Genomic DNA, 25363 nt, shown 5'->3' on the forward strand with positions numbered 1-25363 from the left:
TAGTACGGAACTTGGAACTTACAGCCACAAAACACATGATTTGGTCCGCAGAATTGTTACATGTCTTTCTGTTATACTTATTTCCATTCTATTTAAGAACCTTTTATTATGTGTCTAATATACTACAAACATTAGGGGTAAAAGCATTTAAAAACAAAACGTAGGAAAATAATAGATTTACCAAGTGTTGTGATAAGGAAACATAAACAATTGAATAATAAAAGCTGTTTGGAAAAGGAACCGAAAACAGGCATAGGAAAGATTTCTTAGATAATATGGCAGCTGAGTCAGACCTTGAACGATAAAGGGAGTGCTCCAGCTTGTAATACTGGTTTTTAAATATATCCTGCCCCTTTACCCCTTATTTACAAGCAGAACAAATCCTCATTATCATGAAAGTACCTTTTAAAATAGAAATATGACCACAGAATTTATTTGGAGGTCAAAGAAAACTCTGATTAATAGCATTTGCCACTAGCACTGAAAAAAAAAATGGAGTTGACAAAAGGAAACAATTCACCTATTTCAGATAGAAGATGAAAAGAAGTAAAAAGAGTTTAATAGAATTTGAGAAATGGTTTTAATGGTTTAAACAGTCTGTGGCAGTGCAGTTCTCTTTAGGAGATTCTGTGGGAAGACTATAGGTTACACTGGAAAACAAGAATCAGAAACACTGGTGAAATGATAAATAGTAAAAACGAGGAATTGACTGTGTTCTTACAGCACTTAAATGAGCCAGCTATGTAAGTAGTGACGACACTGGTATTTTCATGACAAGGCAAAATCTGATTTGGACTTCATATGAATTTTAAAGACAAAAAACACAAAGGACTCTGGCAAGAAATGGCCTTGGTTTTGTCTGAAAGGCGTATATGGTCATATTCTGTAAATGCCATGATACTAAGTGAATTCAGCATCACAAGGAATTGTCAGAGTGGGGGAAAACTGGGGGAATCTCAGGTGTGAGTTAGTCATCCGCATTGGCTTCCTTATCAGCCAGATATGCCTGGTTTGGCAGGCAGTGGAAAAGGGCAGAGCTGCGGCATGTGGGCAGTAATTGAGTAGCATCCTGCCCCTGTCCTGGAATGTGCAATGGTCTACTCGTGGGAGGTGGGGGAGGCCAGAGGTCACTCTTATTAAATCCTGTTTACACAGTGTGATACAGGATAAAAGCATGTAAGATATTTCAGGATATTGGTGACAAAAATTTCATGTATTTTCCAAAAATTTCTTGAAATTTTTTTTAAGACCTATGAGTTCTAGATCTAGCACATGACCTATCCCTCTTTATAAAAGCTGACCTGGAGTTCCCGTCGTGGCGCAGTGGTTAACGAATCTGACTAGGAACCATGAGGTTGCGGGTTCGGTCCCTGCCCTTGCTCAGTGGGTTAACGATCCGGCGTTGCTGTGAGCTGTGGTGTAGGTTGCAGACGCGGCTCGGATCCCGTGTTGCTGTGGCTCTGGCGTAGGCCGGTGGCTACAGCTCCGATTCGACCCCTAGCCTGGGAACCTCCATATGCCGCGGGAGCGGCCCAAGAAATAGCAACAACAACAACAAAAAGACAAAAGACCAAAAAAATAAAATAAAATAAAAGCTGACCTTCAAAATTATGACTGCCATCTTGTAATCAGCCAGAAGGAACCACCTCCAATACTATAGTGTCAGCAAGGTCAGCTGTACCTCTAAAAGCAGCTACACAAGCAATGATATTTGGTAATTTAATGTAATTCTTGCAACTTTGAGTAACATTTCTCTAGTTTCCCTATGTTCTTCAAAAATATGTCAGGCATTTCAAAATCTTTTCTTTTCTGGATGACTACAAAACTTTGATTAGAATTATCACATTAAAAAAAAAAAAAAAAAAAGAAAGGAGTTCCCATCGTGGCGCAGTGGTTAACGAATCTGACTAGGAACCATGAGGTTGTGGGTTCAGTCCCAGCCCTTGCTCAGTGGGTTAAAGAACTGGCGTTGCCGTGAGCTGTGGTGTAGGTTGCAGACACGGCTCGGATCCCCCACAGCTCCGATTGGACCGCTAGCCTGGGAACCTCCATGTGCCGCGGGAACGGCCCAAGAAATAGCAAAAAAAAACCAAAAAAGAATTGTCACATTTTCCACCTCAAGAAGACTTTATGGTTACTCTATCAAACACACTGTTAATAAAGACACCTTTGATTTTATTCATTCATTCATTCATTCATTCAATCAACATATGTTAATTGAGCATCTACTTATTTCCGACACTATTTTAGATAGTAGGGACATAGCAGAACTGAGGATATGTTCTCTACTTTCACATCTCCTGGTGGGGAAGACACACAGTGAGCAGTAAATGAATCTATACATGACTATATCAAGTACCAAGTAAAAGGATAGTAAATGAATGAGGATGAGGTGGGATTAAAGAGATCACAGGAGACCTTTCGACAAAGGCGACATCTAAGCACAGAAATCAGTGAAGTAAAGGATGGGATCATTCAGATATCTAGGGGAAAGAATTGCAAGCAAAGGGAACAGTAAGCGTAATTTCCTGAAGGGGAATAGACTTGGGATTTTTGAAAAGAGCCACCGTGTCAGTATGACCAGTGTGCAGTGAGCAAGCAGAAGAGGGAGAAAGATGAGGTCAGAGAGAGGCATGTACCAGTTCATAATCTAGCAGACCATGCTGGGGACTTTTTTATGTTATTCCGAGTGAGAAGGAAAGTCATTAAAAAGTATTGATCGGTGGAGTGCAACGATCCTCTTAAAAGAATCACTATGTGGAGAACACACTATGGTTGGGGGCAGGGGGTGGGAATAGCACGACGGGCGAACGCAGGGAAACTGGTTAAGGTACTATTGCAGTTCAGGTGAGAGATGATGGTGGCTTGGACTGAGATGTCAGCAGTCAGATCAAAATATATAATTAGATTCAGGATATATTTTGAAGCCAGAGTTGACAGACTTTACTGATGAATTTGTTGCAGAATGTGAGAGGAAGAGAAGAGAGAAGGAGGATTCTAACATGTTTTAGCCCGAACAGGGGAACAAAACGTTTTGAAGGCTGTGAGGCCGCTTTCCCAAAGTAATGCTTATTTGGAACTCTGATGTGTAACACTGATTTAAGACAGCTGTTCTGGGATGGGAGAGTATATAGAACTCTACCCGTTTATATTCTCTCCAGAGAGACACGTTTGCAGGAATTAACTGCCAGCTTTCACAATGACATGCAAATTCTTTAGCACAACCCTGGAGGTCTCCCACAGTCCGATCTGCCATACAGCTCCTTCTTATCTCTCTGATTCTCCAGGCTTTACCTGCCATACACCCGGGGTGGGGTGCGTCTTGGCGCTTTTTAAGTGTCCCTCTATAAAGTCTTTTCAGCATAGCAAAGTCCTGGGCAGACTTTGACCTGTAAGACAGGAACCAACAGGCAAGCAGTAGATGTAAACATGAGCCATTATACTCCCTGACCCGGGCCTCAGAAGACATAGAAAAGCCTGGGATCTAGAGAAACAGTTTTTGACAGAGGGACCTGCTTCCTCTGAGACTGGTTGTAGACATAAAAGTATTCTTTATGTCTGAGGGTAGAGCTTCGAAGACTCCTTTCTTGATTTTACTGGGGAATCCATATAGAAACTCAGAATTCATAGTTAAACATAACATAATTAATCCACTCAGTCACAAATGCTACAGTCCCCTTTATTGTATCACTGTGATAATATTGACCAGCCTGTTTTTAAAACCCTTCCTTTTTGACATTCTGAGGAAATTCCTTTCATCTTTGAAAAACCTGACAGTGATTTTTAGGAATGCGCTCCTAAACTTTACAGTCATTACACTAGTTATATTTCCTTAGGATCATAAAAATGGATCTAATCCTTCTGTCACATGTAATGCATTCAACAAGTTCTTTTGAACACAGTTATCCGTTATCCAGGCACTGGATGTTTGCCGATGAACAATCCGAGATCCCGATAGCCAGATAAATTAAAATCTGGTGAATATTTCCAGTTCTTTCCAACAGTGGGCCAAATACCTACTGCCTTGGGAAAATAGTAAGGGACATGTTAAGAAAACATTTCCCAATAATTGAGAAATATTAATAGGAATTACATAAAAGGTGAATATAAATGATGAAAGCACAAATCCTGAGAATTTTAGAAATATGCTTTTTTCATTCAGAATCTAAGGTTTTGGCTGTGTTTTAAAACCAAACTAAGCAGTACTGCTCAAAATTAGAAACAGAGAACTGAGAGTTTATGTTAAATAAAGTCAAATATTATTTTGACTCAGTAACACAAGGGAAAAGAGGATGAGTTGACCAAGGGTTCAAGTGCAAAAGAGAAGTTACCTTGTGAGAACTGTATAAACATCTTTCAATAAAATGTGACCAACAGTATTCACATCTTTGTGATCACTCTTACATGACTTTCTCTTTGGACATGTTTCTATGTTTATTTGTAATGTTATTAAAATGTTAGGAGGAAACCCCATTCAATTAATTTGAAGTAGGTAAAATGAATCCATTAGACAACAGATGCCATCAAGGTGAGAATTTAAAAGTTTAACTATTCTTGGTACTAAAGAAATGTAAATACCAAGCTTAAGTTAACTAAGATATACTCCTCCATGTACAGCATAAATATTTATGTGCTAATCAAGTGTTTTTGTGGCTGCAGCCCCAGGGGAATTCTTTTTATGTCTTACACATGTCTTAACATATTTGTGTTCAACCTGAAGCATAGATACACCTTAGGTATTCTGCTCAGGCACAGTCTTCTCTACTTCTTGCCAAAGAGCATTCATTTCTGCAAATGCCCATGGCTAGTAATGCTTCTTTAATGACATGGGTTAAGTGAGGTGAACAACCTTATTTAAAATACACACATACACAGAGTGACACATACATATAATGACACACACAGGTTAATGGTGAGAAACAGCAACAGAAAACTAATAAAATATTCATTTTAAATGCAGTTTCAAATAGAGAAAGAAACCTTTGAACCTCAGCAATATCCACAGACTCAGAGCTTTCTTCCCAGTTTTTAACCCTGGATATAAGACATGGTGGAAGTAAATAAACAACAGTGGACTGTCTTTTATTCTGATCTGCTCTATGGTCAGTTAAAAGGCATAAATTTTGTTTTGAGTTGAGATTACAGGATATTAATTAAAAGTACTCTCAGGAGTCTAGCTATTTCCTTTTAAATCCACATGTTAATGCTTACTAGCTGTGTGACTTCAGGCAAGACATTTAACTTCTCTGTGCTTCAAACTTCTTTTAATCAGTAAAATGTGTACAATAATATCCACTACAAAAGTTTTTATGCAAATAAAGAGACAAATACATGTAAAGTGACATAAATGCTATAAAGGATTTTGCTGTCATTAAAATGCCGCTGATTTGTTGCTCTTTGTAAAAACCCATTATTTTCCCAGTAATAACTGAATCCACCTATCTTTCCTCTTTTGCAGTATGGCCATTTTAATTTGGTTCTCACTCCAATGGAGTATTTTTCTGCACTTCTAACTGACTTTCTTGCCTTGAAAAATAAAATGGCTCTAGTAGGAGTCCAAGGATGGGAATGGACAGTAAGAACTCTTCAGTCAGTTGTCTCACATGGTATTAAGCCCCTCAAAATAATCAAGATCATGGTGCAGTTTGATCCCATTTTTAGGCCTTTTTTAGGTGAAGCACACCAGCTATAGGTGGTTTCTATATAAATTCTGTATTGTATTAAGCATGATGCTGTAAGATAATTGAACCTCAGCACTATAACCCCAGAATGCAGCTATTTTCCCTTTTACCTTGTTGGCCTAGTCTACATTTACAGCTGAAGCATTTACCATCACAATTTTCAGTCCTGTAGGTTTAGTATTTCTGAAATGATTCCCTCTCTCACAGTCAATACCCTCCCCCCTTCTTCTTTGCTTTTTAGGGCCGAACCCACAGCATATGGAGTTTCCCAAGCTAGTGGTCAAATCGGAGCTGTAGCCACTGGCCTGCATCACAGCCACAGCAATATGGGATCCAAGCCACATCTGCGACCTATACACAGCTCATGGTAACACTGGATCCTTGACCCACTAAGCAGGGCCTGGGATCGAACCCACATCCTTGTGGATACTAGTCAGGTTCATTTCCACTGAGCCACAATGGGAACTCCCTTACAGTGAACCTCTTAATAAACACCTTCTCTTTATAAAAATTTTATGACTACCGTAATGATAACTCAGACATTCTTGCCTGCTGTTTTAAGACACCATGTAATAGACCACCCAACACTTGCAGATGGCAAAGGTTCTTCTGTTTATTATTAGCTTTCTGACTTCTTGATAACTTTAAGTTCTTTATCTAAAAAGTAATACAGGCTCTAATTTCCTGGACTGTTTTAAGAGGTATATAAATTAAATGCTCTGCACAGTGACTGACAAATAATAGGCAATGAAAGGAAGATATTATAATTATTATCCATCAACTTGAAACTATAGTTTTCAGTGGTGCTCCCCAAATGCTTCCTTGAGGGAGGCAGGTTTGTATGACTTGCACTTTGGAATGTATCTTCTCTGACATCATGGAGCTGAACAGTTGATACATTTTACCTCAAATTCATCCAACAATTCTGTCAGGCAGTTATTAGTAGCCTCATTTAACAATAAATTAACTAAGACTTAGAACAATGTGGAAAAGGTAAGGCTGTCAAGAACTAGGACAAGAATTTAAATTCAGGACCATGATTCTGAATCTCAGATCATTACTCCGTTCTACATATCTTCCTTTGATTATTAAACTTGAAGATTTGGGTAAGTTCTGCCTCACTACTAGCATAATGGAACCTTAGCTATTTGTTTTCACTTTTTCTCCCCAGCAGTCTTTCCAACACCTTGTGAACAGAGATATTTTGGGAAACTCTTTTCTTTCTTTCTTTTTTCTTTCTTTTTCGGCTCTTTTAGGGCCTCACCGATGGCATATGGAGGTTCCCAAGGTAGGGGTCGAATTGGAACTACAGCTGTCGGCCCACAACACAGCCACAGCAACGCAGGATCCAAGCCACAGGTCTGTGACCTATACCACAGCTCACGGCAAGGCCAGATCCTTAACCCACTGAGCGAGGCCAGGGACTAAACCTGCAACCTTATGGTTCCTAGTCAGATATGTCTCCACTGTGCCACAATGGGAACTCCAGAAAATTCTTTTCTGATATTTATTCTACTTAAGTGTTTCTTCAGCTGCTTGCCATCAACTGAATCAAGCCTAGACATTCACTCCCAGTTCTAAACCTACCTTTCTACCCAGCTGGTTGCTGTTTTCATTAAAGTTGCCAGTAGCTTGCCTACCAGACTATCATTGGTTCTCTAAACATGCTTCCCCACTTAATGATTCTGCTCAAGCCATGGCCTCCATCAGTATTGTCTTCCCTACCTCTTCCTGACACCCAAATCCTACCCACCCTTCAAGATCCAGTTCAAATACTAGGTTTCCATGGAGGCTTTCTGAATCTCTAGATAAAAGAGATCTCTCTCTTTGTAACTCCAAACATTTACAGGGTTAATATTCCATTATATGTGTGCTATCCCTAATGCATGTATGTTCCCATAGTCCCCTATCCCTCTCCAACTTAAACTAAATAATAAATAATCAAATATTATCTTTATTGATTTTAATGGTTTTCCCCGTGCTAGGCTGTAAATTGCAGAGGGCATGAATAGTACCTACCTTGCTCATTGTTAAATCTCCTGTGTCTAGCAGAGTGCTGGGTATATAGTAGTTGTTCAATAAATATTTTTGAGTGAGTCTATAGATAATATATTCTACTTCTTAATTGTATGTTATGCTAATAACCTCCTATATCATCTTCTGGTTATGATTTCCTAAAGGGCATAATCTTTAGGAAATCATAGAGTGATCATTAAATCACTGAGTTAATTAATGTGTTAAAGATATTAATAAATCTTTCCTATCCAAAATTCTCCCTATAGGAAATAAAATTTCAGAATATTTACTTTCTAATATTATGCATTAAATTCAATATTATTCTTACATTTCAAAGAAAAGTATCTAGATGACTATTTCTAGGTAATAAACTAGAGTTCCACTGATAAATATTTTATTAAATACTGTTTGGAACTAACTCACAAAAGCCAGTAATAATCTGAAGAATTTGACCATAATGGTATAAGAGTTTGCAGTTGACTGAAGCATGTTGATTTGTATAAAATCCAGCTTGATGAAGCCTTAGTCAGTCTTCTAATCTCACTGAAGTTTTACTATGAATAAACTAATGGTTTTTTTTTTTAAATTAAGAACTTCATTTTCTTAAATAATTCAGAAATTCCATTCTTACCACTAAATTAAATTAAATTAAATTAAATTAAATTTGCATGCATGGGAACTATCTTGGTGGCCCAGTTCTAGATTTTATGTGTGTGTCTAATTACATTTTCACGCATTTCACAATTCAAGCTGTCTTATCTCCCAGTTATTCTGGCATAGTAATATTATCTCTTTCTACTCATTAGCAGATTTTAAGTCTGCATCTTTGCATTGAATGGTTTTTCTTCTGCTTGAAATATTCCCTCCCCAGATATCTACATGTCCCGCTTTGAGGATCTGATTACCCTAAAATAGCCCATCACTTTCTCTGTCCTCTCATTCTTTTTCATTTCTCTTTGTTGTACTTATCATTATCTAAATTATCATATATATTTGCCCATTTTCTGTATCCTCCATTAAAAACGTTAACTTAACGCCAGACACATGATAGATATCAAGTAACTATATGATGAATAAATGAACTTAACATTTAACTTAACAGTTGCCTTCTTATAAAGAATAATTTATTGCTTTTTCTGTATTCTATGACATAAACCTCTTTATCAGATTGAACTACAAGTTCGCGTCACAGATATTCTCTGGTTGTTTGTAATTATTTTTCAAAAATTCAAAAAGCTAAACGGGAGACACATAGCTGCATAATAGAAACTTCAAGGGAAGAAGTTTTATCTCATGTTGATTTAACGCTCATTTTTTTCTGTTCAACACAGTGACTCAACATCCAGAGGAAATAACTACCCTTCTAAATTTACCTAGACACGTATTTTAACTCTCAAAATTTAATGGGAAGCAGTTTATGAAGTAACTCTGTTACAAAATTTGGTTGGTACCAGGATGATCTAAAGGAGTGATGGTCATGAAACATGAAAGGCTCTTCTTCACAGGGATACCTTTCCATCATAGCTTTGGTCACCTTTAATTTGCATTTAGATTTTTAAAAATTAAATGTAAAAAGTAATATAAAATAAATAAGACTAGTAATAAAACTTGCATCGATGAGCATCTTAGCAAAATTTTTGATATAATAAACTACTAGTCTGAGTTTCACTTTGTGGAACTACAGATGAAAATGAGTTAGTCAGTTAGTCACAATAATATTAATATTGAAAGCATTCTTTCAAAATCTATTCCATGGGTTTATAATAATAATTAAAGGAGTAATTTCACTTTAGTCTCTTATAGAAACACTTCCATTTCATAATTAAAAACAGAGTGATGGCAATGTAATGACCAAGTGTTGAAGTGTCTTTTGATAATTAGAATAAGTCTGTGTACTTGGAAATTAAATATTTAACAAAGCACACACATATTTGAATACTGACCTGATTGCTTTCCCTTAAGATTGGGATCAAAGCAAGGATGTTCTGCTACCATCACTCCTATTCATCCTGGATGCCCGAGGCAGTTCAAATGAAGCAAGTAAAAGAAATTAAGAACATACAGAATGAAAAGGAATAAATCACCTTTATTAGCATTTTGTATAGAAAATCTCTTAAGTATTGAGTCCTAGTAGGTAAGCTTACAAAGGCCATAGGATAGCAAATTAAATATAAATATCAAGCTGTATTTCCATATATTGTCATCAAATGAATGAACATTAGAATTATAAACACAGTACAGTTATACCTCAGAGATATTAGAGGTTCAGTTTAAGATGACTGCAATAAAGTGAATATTGCAGTAAAGTCACACAAATTTTTTGGTTTACTAGTGCATATAAGTTGTGTTATATTATGTTGTAGTCCATTAAGTATGCAGTGGCATTATGACAAAAAAAACCCCACAATGTACATATCTTAATTAAAAATATGTTATTGCTAAAAAAATGCTAATTAACATATTAGCCTTCAGTGAGTTATAATCTTTTTGCTGGTTTAGGGTCTTGCCTTGATGTTGATGGCTGCTGATCAGGGTAGTGGTTGCTGAAGACTGGGATGGCTGTGACCATTTCTTAAAATAAGACAACAATGAAGTTTGCCACATCCATTGTCTTTCTTTGAGTGACAAATGAGTTCTCTGTAGCATGCAGTGTGATTTAATACCATTCTACCCACAGTAGAACTTCTTTCAGAATTAGAATCGGTCCTCTCAAATCCTGCCATTGCTTTATCAACTAAATCTATGTAATATTCTAAGTCCTTTGTTGTCATTTCAACAATCATGTTATCTTCACCAGGAGTAGATTCCATTTCCAGAAAGCTCTCTCTTTGATCATCCATAGGAAGCAACCCCTAATCTGTTAAAATTCTGTTATACGATTGCAGCAATTCAGTCACATCTTCAGGTACCACTTCTGATTCTAGTTCTTTCACTATTTCTACCACATCTGCATTTCCTTCCTCCGTTGAATTCTTGAACCCCTTAAAGTTATCCATGAGGGTTGGAACCAGCTTCTTCAAAGCTCCTGTTAATGTTGTTATTTTGTCTGTTTTCATGAATCATGGATATTCTTAATGGTATCTAGAATGGTGACTCTTTTCCAGAGGGTTTTTAATTTACGTTGCCCAGATCCATCAGCAGAATCACTATGCAACTATATAGCTTTACAAGATGTACTTGGTTCTTTCTTTTTTTTCTTTTTTCTTTCTTTTTTTTTTTTTCATTTTTTATGGCCACACCCATGACATATAGAGGTTCCCGGGGCAGGGAACAATCTACAATCTCAGCTGAGTCAATGCTGGATCCTTTCTTTAACCCACTGCACCAGTCTGGGGACTGAACCTGCACCTTTGCAGTGACCTGAGCTACTGCAGTCAGATTCTTAACCTACTGCAACAACAGTGGGAACTTCTACAAAACGTATTTCTTAAATAATAAGGTTGAAAGTTGAAATTGCTTATTGATCCATGTGCTGAAGAATGGATATTTTGTTAATAAATAATGAATGATATCAAAATAAAAGTGATAAAAATGTGTTAATAATGATAAATCTTATTTATCAGTGTTCTTGGGTGACCAGGTGCCTTGTCAATGAGCAATAATAATATTTTGAAAGGAATCTTTTTTTTTTTCTTTTCTGAACAGTAGATCTCAGCAATGGGCAGAATGAAATAAAAAAATCCCTGGTCTGAGGTTCTAATTGTCCCCTGAAACTATGGACAAATAACACATCACATAAAAAGAGAACAGCAGGAGGTTTACCATTACATTTTTGAACTTCAGATCGGGTAACAGGCAAGGCATGTTTGTCCTCAAAAATGACACAGGAATTCTCATTTCAGATATTGGCAAAAGAGAAATTGAAAAGAGAAATGCTAAATTACAAGAAAGTACATATTGAGTCTCATCTTCCCTCCTACATAACACACCCAGATGACTGGATCCATATCTCCTATGTCAATTTTTTTTTTAAGTTTTATGAGATGGCTCAATGGCCTCTCAATAAATTCTTTTTTTAGTCCATTTTTTGAAATAATTTTAACCACCCTTACCTAATACAGTATAAAGTGCTTCTGCTATGCAAAATCAGATTCAGCTATGTGAAACTGAGTTGGGTGATTATCTTAGGGGACAAAAGTGGAATAAAAATAGTTATAATGACTAAAAACCATAAACTCTTAGGCACAATATTCTGACAAATATTTTGTACACTTACTGATGTCTCAATATTTTTGTTATGCCATCCCTAAAACAATCTTCACTATTTTGTCTACTATTCGGATAATAAAAAATTATACAAAATGCTGTCAGTTACAATTGGACTTGCAATAATACAACTTTATTATATATATGTGGCATATACAACTTATATATAAGTGATATACATGTATATACACACACCCACACGTGTGTACATACATAGATATGAAACAGAATGTGTTCTTGCTATTTAGTTTTTGGAAAAATAAATGCATAAATATGAATTTTAAAAATGCAGTTGCTTTCAGTAAGCAGCCAGTGCTCTTTACTTAACTTTCTGTATAATTGACTGTTGTAAAGGTTTATATTTCAGTAGTATTTTGCAATCCAGTTCAGAGGGAGGAGCTATGATTAAGGTATAAATGTCCTAGATAAGGAAGTTCTCACAACTAATATAATCTGTATATTAAATAAACAAAATTAACATGCCCCAGAATCTTTCTGTCACATTTCTGAAGGGCCATATGTGAAAGAGGTCATGAGTAGGTTAGAGTGTTGCACATGAAGAAGTCTAAGAGCTTCTCACTCTTGGCATTTTCCTTTCAAATGCTGAGACTTATCATTGACTAATGGACCAATACCATAAAACCCAAATGCTAGTTCATTAGGTTTTTGAAGGTCTAAGTATACATTAAGTGACTAATTGGTAGTTATTTGCTGGAGTAAAATCATCTAATTCACAGAAGTTTAAAAAGACATATCTCACAGCTATGGAATTAACTAGAATAATTAAGTTTTATCTTCTACAATTTTAAAGAAAACTGACAAATTGTGTGTATAGATGAAACAACGTAAGCACTAAATTTTGTCTCTGTAAGAATGACCAGGGTTCTATTATTGAATTCATATTCTGATAGATCCTACTTTTATTTCCATAAACAGATCAATAGAAATTTACTTCTATATTTGCATGAAAACCATTGATCAAGTTATGAGATATTATATCTTGCTACAGATAAAACTCTGAAAAGGAATTACATCCAGAAGAAAAAGCTTATTTCATAGCTATATGCATATTAATAGTCATATTTCATTAAGTATATTGCAGCATTTGGGATCTAGTTTCCATGTAGTTTCTCCTGTGCCATTAACCATTGCAAATGTAGCACCTGCATTAGCAAATGCAACATGAATCAAAAAATGCAATTCTAATAGGTAGATTCCATTTTAAACGTTTATTTCATTTATTCTAATGAATGGAAAATACATAATTAAAGTAGATAATACAGTTCCAGGCATCTAGAACAATTCTTAATACATAGCCTGTTAAATGAAAGTACATCTTATTCAAAATTTATTAAGTCACTTCCAGAAAGATGATCATTGAATAAAGCACATTTTATCCTCATTAGTTTGGAGATATGCACATTGGTGCTCTTGAATTCCTGATCCACTTTTAAAAAAATGGGGAGAATTAAATTTTTTTTTAATTTGAGGTAAAGTAGATTGATGCTTAACTCTGAATGCTAGCTTACATATATCATCAGTAGTACCTAGCTCAGCTTATTTGAGTTGGGTAGTAAGGTAAGAATACAGTAAGTTGGCTTTATTATTTCCCTTGATAATAAACTACAATACTACCTCAGACATACAAATTTCTAACAAACAGATGGTGCTAAGAGAGTCAGAACAAACAGATCCTCACAATACAAATGGTTTTACATAACACTATTTAAAAATCTATTACAGATCCATAAGTCTGTGAATGAATAAGTTCTTGGCAAATAAGCCATATGTTTCGTGTTGCCACAGATCAGTTATAAGTAATGTTTAATGTTCTTTTAAAATGTTTTCAGTAAGAGGGAGATGCCAGTTGACCAGCTAAATAAACTAAAAGGAGAAATGAGTGGTCTTGCCAATTTTAAATACTAACCAAGGTTAGTATTCTCACTGTTCTTTTTAGGCCAAGGATAAGAACAGAGGAACAATCCTAAGCAAGAAGTAGTTGCCCCCAAAAAGATGAACTGTGAAAGGCAAGGAACTTAAATCTGTGTTTTCCCCTGAAGAGGACCTCTTTCTTAAGTTATCATTACAGAAAATGTGAAAAGGCGAAGGTAGTTGTCTCAACCATTTTATCTGATAATAACCCAAGTACTGATTCACAATATCCAATGAATTAATGTTCTTAAAAGTGGTGTGATATATAAGTAATGAAAAAAATGAATTGATCTTTCCTCTGCATTACTAATAGCAGAAATGGTGGCCAGTAGCACCTAAAGCAATTGAAGTTTGAGATTGGAAATGAAGGTATAATTGGAGAGTGGTAACTACCAAGAGGAAAGATGATTGTGAAAGAATGAATGATAAGAGGGAGAAGAAGGGAGGCAGTCATAATGGGCAGGAAATGCCTCACTGACTTAGTAGAGAGGAGAACTAAGGTGACACTATGGACATAGTTTCAAGGTGGTATCTATGTTAATATGTCAAACTCAATCCTTAAGAGGACTCTACAATTTATTCAGGTCTATACATGTGGCTGACATCATGATTTCAGTGTGAAAGGATGTATGAAAGTATCAGTGAGTTCAGTATGGGAGTAACATACTGACCTGATTTTTAGTCTATTCTTAAAAACTTTTATCAAGACGAAATTGTCAGTTCTTAAATAGCTTCACTTATGATTTGACACTTCCTTATTGCACAAAACCCTGTTCATTTTAGGTCTTTCTGCCTATTCAAGTTTATTTAATTGATTATGAAAAGAAGTACAGCAGCGTATAGACAAGAATCTGTCAATAGATGTGAGAAAGGAAATTATAAGACCTAAGGCAGTTGTTTGACATTCTATAGATCAAATGATTATCTGGACTATTTTCTGAGATTTTTGTTTGTTTGTTTGTTTGTTTGTTGCTTACAGTAGTGTCTAGACACACCTTACACTCTGTTTTGCATTGGATTTTATTTTTTCTATTTTCAGGACTTAATTCCTGCTTTATTTTATTGCAACTATTGGGATGTGTGTTCAAGATTGTTTGATCTTAGCCAGTATTTTTTAGATAGTATGAAGGATTTTTCAAAAGTTGCCTTGATAGTTTTTAATATCATGTAATTTTAAAGTTGCATTAGTCATTCTATATAACATATTCTAGTATAAATAAAACAAGACCTGAAAGAGACCTGGTAAGTTTGAACCACGTGAAATTTCTTGTACTATGACATTTTTTAACCTACACAAAGGGCAATTTCATATCGTTCCAACTAGTGGATTATACTATTATATACTTTCTATAGTTATATTTTATATTAATTCATTTTTATTTTGTGTAAAATACCAAAATGGTGGGCTGCTCTTTTCATCCAATGATAATGTTAAGTAAATTGTCAAATGCCTCAAAGTAGACTGTTTTCAAATTCTGAGCAGTAATAAGTAATTAATTATAAAATCTTAAAAACTTTGCAAAATAATTTAAAGACAGGTCATTGCATTTTAAATACTGTTAATTGGAGTTTGTCATGGCTTAGTAGTAATGAACACAACTAGTATTCATGAGGATGCAGGTTTGATCCCTGAACTCAGTGCATTAAGGATCCAGCATTGCCATGAGCTGTGGTGTTGGTCACAGACAGGGCTCAGATCCTGCATTGCTGCAGCTGTGGTGTAGGCTGGCAGCTGCAGCTCTGATTCAACCCCTCCTGGGAACTTCCATATGCCAAGGGTGCAGCCCTAAGAAATAGGACAAAAAAAAAAAAAAGAAAAAGAAATATAAACAAATAAATACTGGAATTACAGGGAATCAGTTAAGAGCCAAGTTAGTCATACACACTATTTGAAGAAAATATACTGTACAGAACTCCAAAATAACAAATGCAAACATCTCTGACTTGTATTTGCATTGGCTTTCGATCCTGGATTTTGAATATTAAGCTTCCTGAAATGCTAATGGTTCAAGTGCTTCATAATAATGAGGCCATATAATGATTACATGATTCAAGAGTATAAAAACTTTCTTGTCCCTATTTACCCATTGACACACCTAACACTGCAGTATTCCAAAGACACAATATCCTTTTCAAAAACTACTGTAAATAACTATCCAAAACAACACAGACTTAGCTTCTTGGTCAAGATACCAGTTTCTATGCTGTCTTCCTACACATATGCACAACCCATATCATATATATAATATATGTAGATACACACATACAGTATGTGTGTATAGTGTGGTACTATAACTTAAAATAATAAGCATTTGTTGAATTAACAAATGAAGCTATAAAATTTAGTCGCTAAGCATTTATCTGATGCTTTCACATGTTCTACAGTAAATCCTCATTAGCACCACAAAATAAATTTACTTGTAATAAATTTACTTCACATGTTCTACAGTAAATCCTCATTAGCACCACAAAATAAATTTACTTGTAATGAATTATTTCCACTCTGGTTTTTTTTTTAATTTTCTAACCATTTATTTTCTTTTTTTCTACTGTACAGCATGGTGACCCAGTTACACATATTATTTGCACTCTTCAGCATTTTATTTACCTTCTGAATTACTATTATCTCAAATATTTCATAGGTCTTCTTGAACAAATGAATGAAAAGAAAATTTGAAATTTTCATTTACTCCTGGCCTTTGTCTTTTCTTAGAATCTGTTCTTTGGCTTTAGGCATATGTTACTTAAATCAGCACACAAATCTTTTTTTTTTTTTGGTCTTTTTTTTTTTGCTATTTCTTGGGCCGCTCCCGTGGCACATGAAGGTTCCCAGGCTAGGGGTCCAATTGGAGCCGTAGCCACCAGCCTACGCCAGAGCCACAGCAACGCAGGATCCGAGCCGCATCTGCAACCTACACCACAGCTCATGGCAATGTTGGATCATTAACCCACTGAGCAAGGGCAGGGATCGAACCCGCAACCTCATGGTTCCTAGTCGGATTCGTTAACCACTGTGCCACTATGGGAACTCCCAGCACACAAATCTTGAAAGTCTGCAATGGGCAAAGCAATGTATTTGGCGCTGGGAATACAGACAGCTCTCTGTTCAACTAGAGAAACACAATTGTAAACATATAGTCATACAGAAAAGGGCCAATAGAGGTATATAGCATATGTTATGTGAGTTTGAGTAGAGGTATATAGCATATAGCATATGTTATGTGAGTTTGAATAGGACAACTATGCTTCAGGAAATTAAGATGTAAGATGTGAGGACAGGAAGACTACAGGGTCTCAGCTAATGTGAGAAGGCACCTTTGTTACAGCAGAAGAAACAACATATACATAGATGGTCGTCTTGGTACTCCTTTCATTTAGTTCTGCAACTGTACCCAAAACATAGAACCACCACACTGCTCTGGTGGTCTCCTCTAACATTTCTGAATTGCAGATTTCATCATTTCTTCCTCAACTAAATTTTTGCTCAATTCCCAAATAAAGTTCAAAGATCTTCATAATCTGACTGATCACTGCAGTATCATTTAATAATTTCCAACATTTATTTTTGTCTCTTGACTTTTGCAAAGGCTATCTTCTCTTGATCCAAGAATATTTCCTTCTTTCTCCTCCAACTAATTCCTACTTGTTTTTAAAAACTAAATTCAATCGTTATATATTCAGAGAAGCTTTTATGAGATTGACTGGGCACCCCCATAGCACATTGCTTATACTTTTTTTTTTTTTTTAACATTTATCAGATCTTGCCATCAGGGTGAGGCTTATTGATTTGCCTCCTGCCTCTAAGATCACTGCTTGTTGGTAACCATATCTCTTATCTCTGGCTTTCTTGTAGAAAGCACCAGATATAGAGGCCAACAACAACAACAAAAAAAAAAAAAAAAAAAAAAAATCTACATTTTAGGATAATTTAAGTGGTCCTCTAAGGCCTTAAGAAAGTTATTAAGTTCTCCATATTAACTAGCTATTAGCTCTTTCAGAATCATAGAATTTAAGTATTCAAAAAGACTTTAAAGATACCTAATGCAATGTTTTTAAAAATATTTTTGACCGTGACCCATGGTAAGAAATGTTCTATTATCACAACATAGTGCACACACATAATCGTATTTTAAATAACAGTTCCACAATACTCCTACAATGTAGTAAAACCACAACAATATTAATATGAGATATTATTTCATCATCATTTCATATAAAGAAGAAAAATCAAAATGAATAATATAACGTTTCCAGATTAGGAACCAATAAAACAAAAATAGCTTCATGCTTATCCACAAAAAGTATTTCAAGTCCCATTAATGTTGATGACACCCTGCTTTCCCATTTATTTCATTGTAAACTACCCTTATATTTTACAAATAAAAGTGAAGTATTGAAAGGGAAGTGACTTGTCCAGACAAATGAATGCAAAGCTGAATCTAGAACACATCTAAAGCTTATGGTAGTATTCTTTCTACACCAATGAGCAAAAACATCTGCTAAGAAGCCATCACATGTCTAACTCATTCACTCTTTGAGAGATGAGATCCCTTGGGCAAAATATCTTTACAAATGAATTAAATGAACCACTGCCTGATCTTCTTAGCTTATTTCTATGGCACAATCTATATTTTTGGACATAATAATACAATAAATCCTCATTAGCACCACAACATAAATTTAATAGTAATAATAATACTGATCTGGAATTCAATTGGAAATATACTTGAAATCCTTAGCACGCTAAACTGAATTAGTGCCGATGAGGCTTCAGTGTAGAAATTTCATAGTCAATAATAATACTTTCAAAGTGAAAAAGTGAGTGAGTAGAGATGATGCCATAAATTGGGAAGAGGAGAGCCAGGCTGATAGAAAAGCCACACCACAGAATTCTGGGGAAAAAAAGGAGATCAAGAGAATGTCAAGCCTTTTGCTAATTTGGAAAACTGAAATTGTTAACATATCTTTAGATGAAATTTGTTAAATATAAAAGTAAGTTTTCTCTACCACACATTTTGTCTTACTCTAAACTTCTCTTTGTAAATAAGAAATACACTTTATCATAATTAATAAGGAGTACAGATAATGTGCTATGAGATCCTCCTATCATGAAAGGGTCCATGGGCGGAAGCTTTTTGCAGAAATGGGCAGTCTTCCTCAGCCTCTGCTGTTATTCGAGGGTGAATTAGGGAGGGAAAACAGTCACTATTTAAGTGTCATAGCCTAAAGGCTTACAGTATTATATCTAATTAAACACAAAATCAAATGATACCATTATAATATAATGATACCATTATAATATAATTCACCATTATAATAATCACAAAGTCATGATTAAGTTGTGGGAAACTGGTGTCTGTAGAGAGATTAAGAATCTCCAAGAAGTAAGTTTAGACTAAGCAGGAGTTTGAACAAAATCACTCTCATCAAATAGCAGTTATTCACTTCTGAGTCTGTAAAATAATAGCCTGAAGTTACATAAATATAAAAGTAAATACAAAATAGTTTGCCTTAAGTTCATTAATTAATCAGTTGTTTTGGAGTTCAATTATGACCAGTGTCACATAGAGTTTAGATTTTGTTAATTCAATAATTTTTTAGATATGAATATTTTAATTTCATCATTTCATTTGTATGATAGATACACTAATACTGTTGCTATCATACTTTCTATTATTTAGAGTTAAAGAAATAAGAGCTCTAATAGACTCTTCTCTTACAATTAAATTTCAAGCTTTCCAAGAATAGGCTTCAATAGGTAACATAAGACAAAATTTTATACCAAGCTATTAATCATACTAAAGAAATTAAATAAACTGTATTAAATACTTCATTCTTTGAGGTATAGATAATTTATTACTGTATATAATTTCTATCTCTATCATTTAGAAAGAAAGGACATTAGTTCCTTTTGTTTAAAAAAAATTATTACTATTAAAATTAACAAAACTTTAACACAAAATACAGTAACACACATGAAAAACTCTTAGTTTTCAAGCCCTCTCCACCAGTCAACATCCGTCCTGCTTGTCTCAGGAGCCCTATCCCTCTGTCCTGCTGATGACCCTGACTGAGAAAAGCTGAGTACTTACGCGTACATCATGGACCCAGGACCCGGGCAGCTTCTGTTCAGTCACCATCTGATCTTTATCCTCCAAGTCAGGGCTGGGAGGCTGGAAAATAATCAGAGTCACTGGCAACAAGAAAGGAAACAAGTCTGACCAGTTTAGTGACTAGTCACTGAGGTCTGCAGCCTGGAAATCTCCTGATAAGAACATGATCAATTTTGTGCCAGCTGATTTCACGCAATGAAGCAACTGTCCATACCTTCGCAGAGGAACAACACGCCGTGCTGCTGACTCAGAGAGCCCACTTCCTGGTTGGGAAGTATGATCAGCATTGAGGTGTGACCTCCATTTGTGTTCCAATAAATAAATCAATAAAACTTTAAAGTGCAGTGATGATATTTTGTGCCCCTTCATCAGAACTGTCACATCTTCTCCCCTTTGAGGGACCATGAGGGGCAGTTGTGTGGGAAAGACCTGGGCCATGGGCCAGGATGCTTGTCTTTGCTGCCTTTGGTGGTATGATAATGGGCTGGCTGCTCAGCTACTTGGGGCTTATTTTTTCATGAGTAAAATATTAGGACTGTCTTAGCTTTTTCTAATATTGTCCATTGTAGCTCTGATAACAGAAAGATAATAGATTGTATTAAAGTAATTTATTTATCCCCCAAAAGGCAAAAAAAAAAAAAAAACTACTTCAAAACATTTTTTCTCCTTTCTCATCATTAACAACAGCTTAGTCCATTTTAGTGTGTGTGAATTCTTCAGTAGTCACTTTAGATAACTGCATTCAGCCTCAGAGGTTTTAGTCAGAAAACATGAAACTCTAATATAGATCAGTGAAACTGCAGGATGAATACAGCAATTTTAAGAGCTGCTTTTAAAGGTCAGAGCCAGGAAATATTAAAGGGAAAGAAAAAAAAGCTTTTGAGTCTTTGTTGTTCATACATATCTAATATCTTTTATATATATATTTTATCTAAAATATTACACATACAATATGAATCTAATCTTAACACTTTTACCATGCTGTTTCACTAAGACATTAATATGAAATATATTTCCCAAGACATTTTATAAAGGGAAACACTGGAGAAGACTGTCAGTTTGTATAATCGTAAATAATGTAACAGAGATGTGTAACAATAACATTTTGAGCAGTAATAAAAATTTCTGAATAAGTAGTTCACAGAAACCAAATCACTTTAACTATGTTGAAAATTATAGCTTAACCTAGGAAAAGTAACTTTTGTTCTCTGGAGATTTAATTTTCTTCAAAAACAAAAAAATAAACAATTAACAAAAAAGGTATGGAAAATATACTAATTTTAGTATATGACTATATCCAATTATTATTTTTATTTTCCGTATAGTAATACTGCACTAATTTGAAATTAATGGTGTGCAAATATGCTTTATAAATGGTTTTAATGTTTACATTAAAATATTTCTCATTAATAAATGGTCTCATAATTGATACTTGTTAAAATTCATAAAAATATTCTCAGCTCTTTATATTTTAAAATAATAATATAGTAGAAAATAAACTCTGACTTAAGTGGGGGAAATTATGCCATACAAGAAGCAAGTCCGGAGTTCCCATTGAGGCTCAGTGGTAACTAGTATCCATGAAGATGCAGGTTCTATCCCTGGCCTTGCTTGGTGGGTTAAGGATCCAGAGTTGCTTCTTAATGCCAAGGATTCTTACATCAAAAGAACTTTCCTTTAAAAAAAAATGCTCTTAGCATAGTGATAGCGTCAAAATCAAATGGCAAAATCACAGAGTGGCTGGTAATACTGTGCCAAAGAATGATACAAGGAGATATGTCCCCAGACCTTCACGGAGAGTGTGTACTTTTCCGTCACAAAGATTAGATAATTAATGCCCTGGATCATTGGAATGACCCGTGAACAAGGAGTGGTCAAATTCATGAACAGCAATAGAAAAAAAAAAAAATTGAAAAGCTTTCTAGGTGTCATGTTTGACATTAACATGCAAAACTATGAAGGGCATAGCTCATGACTGTATGTAAAGTTGCATTTCTTCCATACTGATTTCCCTACATCACACTAATGAACTGGGAACCCTACATTTAGGCTTTTGCTTCACCTCCCAAATAGAAGCATCCAGTTGTCAAGGAATATTCTTCCCCAACAACTAAAGCATTTCCCAAACTAAAGGAGTCATCATTACCTTTAATTCTTCTTATTGATATTCACTCTACCTTAGGACCATGATATGGTTGCAGGTCATTTTGTTCATGTGCACCATTAATTGTCAGAGGAATGGTGAGCAGCTTGCTGAGCCACAAGTAGAAGTTTCATTCTGAGCATTACCAAAATGATTTGACCAACTTAACCTGCTTATTTCCTGGAGCAAGGTACTTTTAACCTTCACTATCAATAGCATAGTGCTATCAACTTGGTCGTCTATCTTAGAGCATTTTGTTATTTAAGAAAATGATGAGGTTGAAATGGAGGATCTGAAACCATTTCCTCTAGGAAAGTCAGCCAAGATGTAGAAAGAACTATAGGAAATAACCACTGAATCTTATAGCATTGATCCTGTACATTCTAAGATTTCTTCACAGACATGTGAACCAAAGCAGTCTTTTATGGACACATAGCTCAATTACTTTTTAGAATGGAGGGAGGCAACTGTTAAGAAAATATATGAGAATACCAGAGATGTGTAAAAAAGTCCTTTTTCCTTCTATAATCTCCTTTCTAGCACAAAGAGTAGGAGGAAGCATGATCAGGAAGCCTGGGGCCCTGGTTACAGACATCACCTCATTTAGTTATGCATCTAAATAATACAGATAGCATCTCTAGATCTCATTTCCTAGATAGAAGGATGGAAGAATGAATAGGTAGGTATATAGATGATAGATGATAGCTAACTAGCTAGTTAGGTAGAAAGAATAGATAATTTTCAGGATTTGGACTAGGTTCAGGGTCTGTGAATATATTTCAGGTGGATTTACTGAAATTACTATAAACAATTGTTTGTATGTATATGTATATAATTTATTTTAATCAGATTTGCTATAGGTTTTATGATATAAGACACATTAAGGACTATTGAAACAAGTGATCTTTGAGTTCTTGATTGATTATATCCTGTTATCCTATATATAGGACTTAATCCAACACTAATATTATGCTTGATGGTTTATTCTTATCTGGAAAGCTCAGGAAAGAGCTCAGGAAAGCTCAGAAATAGCATAGGGATGCTATTTCTCTATGTGGAAAAAAAAATTCCAAATTTTCAGGACAATCCTAATGATGTATCCACCCTTATATTTTCTCTCCTTCTTCCTTCCTTTCTTTTCTCTTTTTATTTTTCTCTTTCTTTTTTTCTATCTTTCTATTCATGCAAGTGCATTATCTTGGCTAGAAATTAATGTACCAGATTCTAGAAGAAAATGCAAAGGAAGGAGAAGTAGGAATAGAGAGGACAAGCAAGAGAAAGAAGAATAGGAGAAAAGGAAAAGAGAAAGTAAAGAATACAATGTAGACAACAATGTAGTCTCCTGACTGTATAGTTAAGAGTTTTCACAACATCCTTAAAGAGATAATGAAAATTTGTATTAAGATTTTATTGAGTATCGTAAAAGATTTCTCTGTTTTACTTTTAAATTATTGACTCGTTATATCTATGTAGTTCTTATTCCAAAATATGTGGTCATCCAAAATAATCAAACCACTTTGTCATCTCTAGAAATTCTCAAACTAAGAGTACTTCTAGAAATTGGATTCAAGTAGTCACTTATACATGCATACATTCATTGAACAATATCTGTTGAGCACCTACTATTTGTCAAACAGTATGCTAATTGCTAAGCATGCTGTAGCAAACAGTATGAATTTCTGTCTGCAAAGACCTTATAATGGAACAAAGAAGACAATCATCAAGCAAGTAATCCCAGTAAAGTACATTGTGATAGAAAAATGCGGAGTTCCCGTCGTGGCGCAGTGGTTAACGAATCCGACTAGGAACCATGAGGTTGTGGGTTCGATCCCTGGCCTTGCTCAATGGGTTAACGATCCGGCATTGCCGTGAGCTGTGGTGTAGGTTGCAGACTCGGCTCGGATCTTGCGTTGCTGTGGCTCTGGCATAGGCTGGCAGCTACAGCTCCGATTAGACCCCTAGCCTGGGAACCTCCATATGTCATGGGAGCGGCCCAAGAAATGGCAAAAAAAGACAAAAAAAAAAAAAAGAAAAGAAAGAAAAGAAAAATGCAACATGCTACAGGAGCATACATCATTACTACAGAGAAGATTCTTGTAGGATTCAGGGAAGCCAAACAAGCAACATTTCCTATCAGCAAATACTCCCACAGTTTTATTTCATCCCATGTTTGAAATAGTTTAAATATTACTGACCTTGCATATTATACAGTAAGATAGTCCTTAAGTTCTATAAAAGCCTAGTGAGACAGATATGAATATGAATCTATAGAATATTTTCTAGACATATCTAGCTTATTCATTTTCATAATTTGTCAGACTCCAATAAACTCAATTTAATGATTAGGAAAGAAGAATAGAATTATGAAGGAATTTTTACCCAAGGCTTTCTTTCATATATCAGGTATAAAAAGCTGAAAGAAGTTGAATCCGTAATTAAGAAACTCCCTACAAATAAAAGTCTAGAATCCGATGGCTTCCAGGTGAATTCTACCAAACGTTTAGAGAAGAATTAACACATATTTCTCTGAAACTGTTCCAAAAAATTGAAGAGGAGGGTATACTTCCAAGCTCATTCTATGAGGCCACAATCACTCTGATACCAAAACCAGATAGATATAAAAAAATGAGAAAATTACAGGCCAATATCACTGATGAACACAGATTCAAAAGTCCTCAACAAAATACTAGCAAACTAACTACAACATACATTAAAATATTCATGCATCATGATGAAATGGGATTTTTCCCAGGGATGCAAGGATTTTTTCAATATCTGCAAATCAACCAATGTGATACCACATTAAGAAATTGAAGAATTAAAAACTATATGATCATTTCAACAGATGCTGAAAAAATTTTGATAAAATTCAACATCCATTTCTGAAAAAAACGCTTCAGAAAGTGGGCACAGAGGAGCATACTTAAACATAATAAAAACCATATATATGACAAACTCACAGCTAACATCATACACAACAATGAAAAGCTGAAGGCATTTCCTTTAAGATCAGAAACAAGACAGGGATGCCCACTCTCACTACTTTTATTCAACATAGGTCTGGAAGTCCTAGCCACAGCAATCAGAGAAGAAAAAGAAATAAAAGAATTCTAAAACAGAAAAGAAGAAGTAAAACTATCACTATTTTCAGATGACATGGTGCACTCAGACTCAAGTCATGGCTTGTAGAAGCTGTCTGTTATGCTGTGTGTATTGTCTGTAAATAATTCTAAAACAAAATAAAACTGATTAATGTTGGTGAGGTTATTATT

General features: G+C 35.1%; 1 protein-coding gene across 3 annotated transcripts in view; it reads right to left on the reverse strand.

The window, feature by feature from the left end:
- LOC100513296 (transmembrane protease serine 11F) overlaps positions 1 to 25363 on the reverse strand; it is an 87857-nt gene that overhangs the window by 56858 nt on the left and 5636 nt on the right. For 2 of the 3 annotated variants that reach the window (XM_021101393.1, XM_021101394.1), the window contains exon 2: positions 19928 to 20008. In XM_021101393.1, the coding sequence (XP_020957052.1) occupies positions 19928 to 19938 (11 nt within the window). In that variant the 5' untranslated portion in view covers positions 19939 to 20008. Of the gene's footprint in view, positions 1 to 19927; positions 20787 to 25363 lie in introns of those variants that run through there. The other variant, XM_021101395.1, reaches the window with a different exon arrangement.

Source organism: Sus scrofa, chromosome 8, assembly GCF_000003025.6.
Source record: "Sus scrofa isolate TJ Tabasco breed Duroc chromosome 8, Sscrofa11.1, whole genome shotgun sequence".
In the NCBI taxonomy this organism is placed as follows: Eukaryota; Metazoa; Chordata; class Mammalia; order Artiodactyla; family Suidae; genus Sus; species Sus scrofa.